We start from the raw sequence: 10,374 nt of genomic DNA, 5'->3' as shown, positions 1-10,374 counted from the left end.
CCCAGCCAGCTCCCCCCAGTTTCTATACTGGGCATGATGCTCTATGGTATGGAATATCCCTTTGGCCAGTTCGGGTCAGCTGTCCTGACCGTGCTCCCTCCCAGCTCCTTGTGCACCTCCTAATTGGCAGAGCACGGCAAACTGAAAAGGCCTTGACTTAGGGTAAGCACTACTGAGCAACAACTAACACATCCCTGTTTTATCAACTTTATTCTTACATTAAATCCAAAACAGCACTGCACCAGCTACTAAGCAGAAAATTAACTCTATCCCAGCCAAAACTAGGACAAAAGACAAGAATGAACATAGACTGAAAACTCATTATTACTTGACTGAAATGAAAAAGGAGCTAAACTAAATTCACATCAAAGCTAGAATTACAGGCTGAATGAGATCACCTCAAACTAAAACATAACCTCTGGACAGGAACAGCTATTGATGAAACTCTGCCTTGGCTCTCCATTACCAGAAGAGCCCTCTGTGAAAACCTCTTCAGTAAATTGCACAATAAGACTTGTATATCTGGCAGAGCGCAAGAATGGGTGAAGAGCACACAACTCCTGACTGATAAACATCAGACAGGCCGCTTTGATACCTCATTGCTGTGCATAAGCATTTCAAGTTAGTCCTGCTTATCCCATGACACCTTTACCTAGTCATTGTATCTCATTATATTAAGTAATCTGCACAGTATTCTCCAGCCACTCCAGTTTCAGGTGTTTAATCTTTTGTAGTGCAGAATCCCTACCTGTCAGGGTCTCTTGTGACACTTCCAGTTCCAAAAAACCACTACGAATATATTTGTAAAATTACCAATTCATGCTGACCTCGAAAATAAAACAAAGAGCATGCTCGGCTTACCTTACTTGGCATGTGCTATGTTTTCATCACTTAGAATATCTCTGCAACAAGGTCTCTTGGGAACACTGGTCTTTACCCCATCTCTCAGCAAAGATAACTCTGTGTCCCGCTGCATCAACGCAGAAGGGTCAGGATTTCCTTCAGTCAAGATTTCAGACTTGCGTTTTATAACCAGAGAAGAGGAAAAAAGCTGTTTCTCATTTAACATTTTCAGGGGCTGAAACTGACAATTCCAAAAATTGACCTTATTTCAAGTTACTGCTTAAGGAAAAAAAAAAAAAAAGAAAAAAAAAAAAAAACAAAGAGGTCCCTGCAACACTTAAACCAAGTGGCTCATTCCAGCCTTTATTAGTATAATTAAAACTAAAAGAAACATGGCACTTAGATTTTTCAGAGCAGGACAAGCATCATAGGAAGTAATGGGATACAAAGCTATAGCAATACAGTGGAAAAAAAAATAAAATTAAATAAACCAAACCCAAAGCTTGCTGCAGACATTACAGCTTCTTCTGTGTGGAAACCACAGCTTTCAGGACAGCAGAGTGCAACGCAGAGGCAGCAACAGCGTCATTCTATGCCCAGAGAACTGGGGGACAGTCACACCAAATATGGTATCACCTAGTTGTGTCCTAAGCCAGAATGAAAGCAGAAGGCGGGGAAATGAAGGTGGGTTATTCATTTAGTTCACAGTCCTACTCAGTTCCCTTCTCCCAGCACAGCAGGCAGTCGATTGCCTCCACTCAGACAACAGCTGCACAGTCACTGAGCCATCTGGGCCTCCATTGCCTGCGCTGTCCATTCTGGGGCTGTCTGACTTATCTTCTCCAGCAGGTTGTTCACCTGGAAACACAGTGACTGAATCTGCTTGTCCCAAGTTGGCAAAGCTTCCCGAGCTGCAAAAAAACCAAAACCAAACCATACAAAAGAACGTAAGTCTTAGCAATTCCCTTGCCTTTTCAACTGCAACCTATTCTTCTGTCACTGCCCTCACCTACCTCACAGAGGAAGCCTTCCTTGCAGCTAGATCAAAAGCTACAATGATTTTGCCTGTCTGTTACAAGCCTAACTCCTGCATTGCAAAGTAGAACTGAACAGAGAACTTCCTGGTGAACCTGTTCCTACAAGGAGATGGATGGAATAAATTCACACTTTCCTGTGAGTAAGAGAATCCATAGTGGGGAGAGCAGGTGAAGGGTGGAGAGTTAAGGCAAATTCTGCCGCCTCCTGGCCACAGCAAGATGCAGCAAGCTCACTTCAGATGGAAAAATATCAAGAAACTTGATTTCCTTATCCTGTAAGGCAGCAACTCAAAAAGCTCACTTTGAATGGCGCTAAAAAAAAAAAATAAAATTACTGCAGTAGGACTTACTCTCAAAATGAACAATTCCGTCAATTTGATCAATGAATCCATTCATGCGACCCTCAGTTATCATCTGAGAAGCTATCTTTTCTGCCTGAAATAATGAGGAGAGAAAGATGTCAGAAACTTCTTCCATTATGAAAGAAGTTAAAAATTATTAAGAATTATTAGTCCTTATGGGTTTTTCAACATCTCCACACATTGGAGGGGCGGAAACTACAGACAACACTAATTATGAAATGATTACACATACTATCAGTGGCACCTAACTCCACTGTTGTTTCTTCCACATCATGTTCCTTTCCTTCTCATAAGATGTGCTAGATATTTAACGTTCCTAATAATATGGAATATTTAATTATTTCTTAATGTTGAACTAATTTCTCTAATATTTACCACAGCTATTTTCTCATGTCTCTGATGCTCCTTCTTTTTACAGAAGATGTAAAAAATTGATACCTTAGCTGCAGGGATCTCTAGTAATGCTCCCAGCTCTTCAAAAGTAATGTTGTTGTAAAGTTTGCTCGCAGATAGTAAGTTGTGTTCAATAACAGCTCTGTCCAGAATACTGGAACCTTAGGGGTTAGATGAGAAAAAAATCCATTACTGTAAGATTGAAATACTACGTTTATATTGTAGAGCAGATGGAAAACACTTTTTTCCCCCCAAGGGTTATGTGTGCAGAAGGTTCAGGTGCATCTGCCTTGCATCAGTGTTATGCTATGCAGAAGAAAGTGAACAAAAAGAAATGGATGGCACGTGGCTGATTTTAAGACAGGTAGCTTAAACCCTTTTATTTAATTTCTAGAATAATCAACACCTGAACTGAGGGAGTTTGACCTCCTGTGATCAGTTCCTAGCTTGCCAAATGGAAAGACCATTGCTTCTTTTTTTTTGTTCATTACAGCTCTTAGGGGTACAATTAACCTCTCTCTTACTGTGCCTGTATGGTGATAAACCCTCATCCGATTTCTCTCTTCGTGATTTAACAATTTAACTCATTTGCCCCTCAACCTCTAGTTGAAGATAAGCACATTACTAACTAGCAACTAACTTGCATTCTTTAACTTATATGAACAAACAGTCCAGGTTATAAATAAACAACAAATTTACCCATGGAAACGACTGCAGCTTATTGCTAGATAGTACCTTTAACCAGTTTTCACCTCTACAATTACACAGTTGTTTATTTGTCCTTAATCAATGAGTATCATTCACTAGGAAGGTTCTCCTGACTAAGGGGTATTTCATGCTTACATATTTTTCCACTCCAATATTCTAATTTAGAAAACTGAAACCAGTGTGCTTAGGATGCCAGTGAAATCATTACTTCACGTTATTTCTCCCTGGTCAGAGGTTCCAGGAAGAGCAGAGCTAACAAGACGTCAGTGAGATGGATCAGAAAACAATCTGGAGATGGCATGAGGTCCAAGTCATCCTCTCACTGTCTGTCATCTTCCTGTCAAGTCAGGAAGCAGTTCAAATAAACTTATCATCCACACAGACCATTTACAGCCTACATGCATGTCACATGTTTCTAGGCATCCTATTTATAACAGTGCCTTAGAACTGGAGAAGCTCAAAAGGCCAGAGATTCAAAGTATGAGGCAAGGTTAGAAATATTGGGAGGTTGTCAGTGAAGAGGAGTGTACATGGACAGAGAAACAAGATTTTTACAAGTTATCTTCCAGAAGAGTATTTCAAAACCTTAATAGCCAATCAGAAAGACGAACTATGGCTAAGAAGCTTTACTATTAAACTCTACTCATGAGGGTAACAGGCTGGGAAATAATTTTAAATTAATCATATAAGCAATACTAAATTCTCTGCCAACACACTTCTTGACTACATTGGGCAAGTCTGACTCCCATGGATGAACACCTGGCAATACGAGGCTTTAGAGAAATACCTACCATCGGCTGTAGTTGCTTTCTGGTGAGGCATTAGCATAGCTGCAAACTCTTGCAGTTGATTTCCACGGATAATTCTGTCGAGATACATTTTCTCCAAGATCCCATAGGCTGCAAGCTGCTGGCATCTCTCATCCTTGAAGAGTGTCGCAAGCATGCGAGAACGTTGTTGTCCTAGGAGAGTCAAGAAGAACCCTCATAAATGATGACCAAAGCATTGAGTATTTAGAGGTAAACAACAGAAAGTTACCATCTTTGTTTCTCAATACATGCAATTAACCAACAAAGCTCTACCAAAGAAGGAACTCAGCTGTGTTCAGTTCCAAAACACTGTTTACCACTATCTTTTGCATCTTTAGCCAAGATGCCATCTTATCACTGGCAAAGACACAGAAGTAATCCCACTCTGAGTTAACAGTATGCAAAAGCTGACTTGCTTTGGGGGATAAAAAAAACCCTTGGGTCATTGATACACAAATGTAACGCGTATTTTACCTGCTGATGCCAAAATAGTACAATGCAAAGCATGCTTCAATGCCTCTAGTCGCTCAGTTTCATGGACTATGCTCTTATAGGAGAGCTCATTGTATCTTTGGGCAGCCTCAATGAACTTTCTTCTGTAATCAAGAACTCGAGCATAGCACACCTAGAAAGAAACTATGTCTCAGAAAAAGAAAACTAACAGGCGTGGATGGCTGCATAATATAGGTGTGTATAAATTGCCGCATTACCAAGTGACAGCTCCCACAAATATTGCCATACTGCATCCTACGGAAATCTGTCTCTTTGAACAATCAGCTTGACTTGTAAAGCCCTTGTTAAAGCATCATGGAAAGCAATTGAAATGGCATTTCCCAGCACTATTTACACGTTAAACATTACAAATGTCTAAATGTCAGAAAGTAAGTAAATGAAAGAGTATACAGCTGATACGGTACTTCTGTAAGCTTCCCCTTCACTACTGACATTTGACAGATAGCACTTAGGTAGCAACTTACATGTTTCAAGTGTTTGCTTTTCCTTTTCAGTGCTGTAACAACATCTGATATTTCTTCTCTACCTTCCTTTGTGCTTTTCTAATGCTTACAGAAAATATTTACACTTCCAACTGAGTGCACTCTTTAAAACATAGCATGGAGGGAGAAAAAAAGAAAAGGGAAAACCAACAAACCAAAACCACCACACCCTGAGTTACAGCTCATGGCACATCTGCTTTGTGTTGCAGAATTTTAACCACCACCACACTTGACTGGTACTGTCACACTATAGTTGTCACTGCTCATCCCAATTACTAAGATGGTTTGAGAAATTAGTGTGCACAGTAAACCCACAAACAAGCAGAAAGGTCAGCAGTTACTTTACTACTTGAGACTTAAAGCCACTTTTATGGATAGGACTTACTATTTAATTACTGGGGAGGGGCTTTCGTTCTCCCTAATATGGGACGTGATGCTTTTCCCCTCAGATTTACAGACAAAGGTGGGGGCAATATTTTCAACAATATTTCAGATGTTTTCAAGGCTAAGTTTTCTTTTCAATCAGTAAAGTTGGCATTTAAGGAACCTTTTCAGACTTATCTCCAAATCATAAGGAAAGAGCTGTTTCAATTATTGCTAAGATGTGGCTCTCAAGCTCCCCAAACCACTTAGAAGCTTCTCCCTTTGTCTCTTTTCTCATTATGAAAGCTTTAGTGGCATTGCATAAAAACATTTCAATGTGGAATCATCTCCCTTTAGAAAGAGAAAGCAATAAAGCAAGTTAGACAACCTTATAATGGATTTGCAGCTGTTCATTAGTTGATTCATTCTGCAGCAGGGAAGCTCGATTAATATAAGCTTCTGCTTGAACTGGGTCATCATCCTCCAGATACAGCCTGGCAATTTTCAGATAGGTCTCCAGTTTATAATCTACATTGTATTGTCTGTAGAGAAACAGAAAAGCAAGTGCTCAGGAGTTGCTCCACAATTACCCTTGCTCTTAGCCGTTCTAAACATACATGATGATTCTTAAGCACTTGGCAATGTTTGCTTTACCCTGCTTTCTTCTTCCCTAACACCAAAATTAGTGCTGTCTGTTCAGGGTAAGGAAATTCGAGATGAGTGCCAATACAGAACCAGTTCCTACAAACACCAGCAGAAATAATGCTGGCCACCAAGACACAACTGTACACTCTAATAATCTGGTTTTAGTGGATTGGAAGTTTGCCATAAATTGTGAGCCACTTGAGTTAAGAAACAAAGTTGCAGTGGAACAAATAGGTGTTAAGTAGGCAAAAGCCACAGCAAATCCTTCTACGTGCATACAGAGAAAAGAAGATAGAAAGGACAGTCAGAGAAAAGTGACAGCAAGGCTTCCAGACTTTAAAACCACAAACAAACAAAATCCCACAAAAAACCTCAACTGTATTTGTTAATATCCAATTTCAAACTATGTCTTCATTTTGGACTGTAAAAGTAAACATGTGGAAGAACTGACACCTTTCAGTAACCTTAGGAGCATTTCTGTAAAAAAACTATCAAAAAGGCTGTTTATCAACACAACTAATAAATAGTGCAAAACTTCTGGTGCAGTATTTTGGACCCACTAAGCTGTTTACTGTAATGTATAGTCATCAAGCTATAGTTTTGTCATCTGGCATTAGTTCTGGCCTGAACTGCTGAAACTCTGGGAAATGTGCAACCCCAAAATTCTCACTCACTGGTCTAGTTAAGTACAAAGGGAGCAAGTACATTTAACAACACAGAACTGTGTCTAGCACAGTACTTACTTTTGCCCTGTTTCTAAAGGGATCCCCACCAACACTTGTGCTGCATTTCTCCAGTCTTCTTCTTTCTCATAGATTGATGCAAGATGTTGCCTTATTGAAGCAACCTAAACAGTAACAAAATCAATGGAGAATGCTATGAAAGTTGAATGGTTCTGTATTAACTCTCACAGTATTTGTTCTTGCTCATGAATCCCTTCAACCGATACGCCAGCTTCACAGATACAGCAACCTGCATGCACGCACTCTTCCCACGCAAGGAGACCTGCGTGGGACTCCTAGTTCAAGCTTTAAGACCAAACTTTTTAAATACGAGTGCTGATTTGAAGCATTTCCACTTAAGCTTGTGACAAGATAAAAGGAGTTTATCTTCAGGGAGCAGTAAGTAGTAACCTTTTACAAAGCGTTCAAAAAGATGAAACGAGGCTTTCAAGAACTGGAACACCAAGATTCACAAGCCATTTCTTGCCATTATACCTCATATCATGCCTGTGAGATATGAATGAGGTGAACTATGATTAGATCCTAATGCAGAAACTTCTACTTTGTAGAGCAGGTAAAATATCAGTGCTTAAAATCTAGGTTTTATAACCAGAAGTGTGGGTAAAAAAAAAAAGAAATCATCTGATGTCTTGGATTTAATTTATGCATCATCATTATAACATATAGGCAAACATGTTCAGTTAGACTTCAAGAAAATGCTGCTTAAAAAGACAAAAGATAAAGAGAAGCAAATAAAAATCATGACAGAAACTGCCCTGCTTTTCTTCTCAAATATTAGATCCTAAAGGCTTTTTATATTAACATATTCTGCAAGAACTCTCAGATCATGGTGAATACTCATACAACAAAACCAAGAACCGAACTGAAAAAGAACTGCAGTACATACAACAGTTAACTAGAACTGGGATCTCAAGAAAACATTTTTTTCCTGGTAAAATCATTACAGCTAAAATACACACACAGAGAGATATTTATTTTGAAACAACAGCTGTTTGTCAAGATGATTCTCCTCTTTACATCACCTGCCTGTTCTATTAGTTGGGTAAAATACAATGCAATGAGTATCAGTCTGTCTCTCAACAGTACCTCCAGTAGCTCAAGTTATGGTTTCATTGTAAGAAGCCATTCTGTGGTAGCAGAGGAATCGCATGCCCAGCATCCTGATGAAGAGACAAAGTCTGTATTCTTTGCACGGTCCTAAATACTCTCTACATTTAGCTCAGGCTTTGCATGTACAGGAATGCAAAACTGGACTCTTAAGCAGGAATATCTGTTCTGAACAGCTTTTTTAAAGACTAAAAATAGTCAGCAGATAAGGGAAAAAAAAAAACACACAAAGCCAAGCCCACAAACCAAAAAGCCCTCGTCATTGGTCTCTCACCTGCTCTTCAAATGAAATAACTCTAGGCTGTATCTTTTCCAAGGTGAAGTGGTAAATTTCTTTGGCCGTGCTGTCAGGAAGACTTGGAAGATGGGTACAGAAGTCTGTCAGCAGCTGACGTGAGATCACTAGACTGACATTCTCATTCACCACTGGAACAGAGACGCATAGAAGGAAAACACAAGATAGATCCAATGCTTGTCAGTGCCTTCACTGTAAGTGATCATTTGCTTTTATATTAAATTTGAATATTTCAAGTTTTTAAATCTGTATCCAAGTGAAGGTAGGGTATTTTTTAGTTTGTTTTTAAAAGGTGAATTTTCTTCCTCTCAGAAAGTTTGTTTACACTAGAGGTCACCAGAGTTGTCACCCCTGACAGATAATAATTAATTTCTCACTTTGATTTGTAGTTTAGAGAGATGTTTCTTTTTGAATCACTGTTCTCAGTTGCTGAAACATCTTGGACAAAGCAAACCTTTGGGCTAAATTTCACTTGTTTATTCTCAACTTCAAAAAATTAAAACAAGTATAATTTAGAGAGGTATTCAATAAGTCAAACATCCAACACAGCACAAAAAAACCCCCCAAACATTTCTTCTTGACAGTTTTTCAAACTAACTTGAGACAGGGGAAGAAGGGGGTTGTTAGTTTAAATACTGCTTGGCATCCAGTATCAATTTTAGCATTCAGCAGAGACTACTTTATGTTTTCACCTTCTAACACTGTCACACTAACAGGTCAGAAAGTTATAATAACTTACACAGCTTACAAGTCCATTCTCCCTTAACTTCTGAATGTGGTGATGATGGTTCCTCTTCTAGTCATGTTTGAGTTCCAATAGGACCAAAATAAAATGTGTTTACATAGTCTGACGTAGAGCTAACAAATATGCAATCCCACAGACCTCTGGCCTTTGCTCAGTGTGCAACCGATTATACCAGATGCACTTACTTGCTTCTACAAAAGCTTTCAAAGCTTCAAGTTGTTCTACACCAGACAGCTGAATGGCTTTTTCCAGTATTTGACGATATCTGTCCACAGATTTAAAAAAAAATAAATTTAAAAATCATTCATATGACATGTTTTTCCACTAACAAGTTCCGTTTCTCTGCTATTTTCTATGTCAGAGTTCTACTTTTGCTTATATTTTCTATACCTTTGAGGTGGCAATTTTCCAAAGTGTTTGTGCTCAAATGTCAGGAACATTTACCTGGAATTGGTATCTGGTTCTTTTCAAATCCCAGGATTAGATTCTCAGATAACATAGCCCATCATTTTGTTATCTGTGAATATATGTGCAATTTTGAAGGTTAGAAAAAATAAAAATCACGTCCCTAGGACAGCGCACAGAAAAAGTAATGAAAACTATATTGGGCATGGATTAAGATTAATGAGAATGAAACAGTGTTGGGAGTGGGAGGTAAATAGTATGCTACGGCCACTTGACATAGGCACAGGCACAGACTATGCACTTTTAAGTGTTCGTTCCTGAAAAAATAGCAACTTCAGTTTTCATGCTTCACAAAGCTAATTAAACTTTGCCTGGGTCATAACCTCAGTGTGTGCAATACTGATGATGTACTACATTCATGGTGAAGCCACATTTTCAGAGGAGCATTTCCAAGTTTTTCCATGAAACTCCCAAAAGTGAAGCAATTCCTCTAGAAAATAAGCAACTGGACTGGCACTCGAAGAATTTCAGTTGACTGATCGACATCTGACTGAACCCTCGGGGGAGAGAAAAATCTATGTGACACATTGCACTGTGAGTAGCTCAAATCCCAAGGTCTGCCATCCAAAATATCCACCTAACGAAAACAATAACCATAATAATGGAGTTACTGACATATCTACAGCAGTCCGGGAAAATGAATTTCCAGACCTACCAATTGCGCGCAGCGGACGGGCCGGCAGCCGAGCCCTGAGGGACGGCGGGCAGACACGAGGGAGCTACGGCGAAGGGCTAAGGCCCCGCGCGGAAGCCTGCGCTAGGACACCACCAGCAGAGCACGCCATCGTTAGAAACGACAAATAAATTTTAAAAATGACAGAATCATGAGGTAAAAACTTTCTTTCTTTCTTCTTTTTATTTAAA

At 39.3% G+C, this 10,374-nt stretch overlaps 1 protein-coding gene across 1 annotated transcript; it reads right to left on the bottom strand.

Moving 5' to 3' along the window:
• Window positions 1-1,174: 1,174 nt before the first annotated feature.
• On the bottom strand, window positions 1,175-10,107 carry COPS4 (COP9 signalosome subunit 4). The gene is made up of 10 exons (XM_009698584.1): window positions 10,088-10,107; window positions 9,231-9,310; window positions 8,280-8,431; window positions 6,899-7,002; window positions 5,899-6,052; window positions 4,627-4,777; window positions 4,135-4,305; window positions 2,681-2,796; window positions 2,231-2,315; window positions 1,175-1,754 (listed from the first exon to the last, which is right to left on the bottom strand). The coding sequence occupies exons 1-10, from the start codon at window positions 10,105-10,107 to the stop codon at window positions 1,621-1,623; spliced, it is 1,167 nt and encodes a 388-aa protein (XP_009696886.1). The 3' UTR covers window positions 1,175-1,620.
• Between the last annotated feature and the right edge of the window lie 267 nt (window positions 10,108-10,374).

Source organism: Cariama cristata, unplaced genomic scaffold, assembly GCF_000690535.1.
Source record: "Cariama cristata isolate BGI_N322 unplaced genomic scaffold, ASM69053v1 scaffold10844, whole genome shotgun sequence".
In the NCBI taxonomy this organism is placed as follows: domain Eukaryota; kingdom Metazoa; phylum Chordata; class Aves; order Cariamiformes; family Cariamidae; genus Cariama; species Cariama cristata.
The sequence above is the reverse complement of the archived record's forward strand: the minus strand, read 5'-3'. Positions and strand labels throughout refer to the sequence as shown.

Bases quoted from the DNA above. Each gene is read 5' to 3' on its own strand.
- COPS4 (XM_009698584.1), bottom strand. From the start codon at position 10,107: ATGGTTATTGTTTTCGTTAG. The intron at 2,316-2,680 runs GTATCAATTTTT...TCATTATTTCAG, and splicing joins TAGAGATCCCTGCAGCTAAG to GCAGAAAAGATAGCTTCTCA. The intron at 1,755-2,230 runs GTAAGTCCTACT...GTTTTTTTGCAG, and splicing joins CGGAATTGTTCATTTTGAGA to CTCGGGAAGCTTTGCCAACT.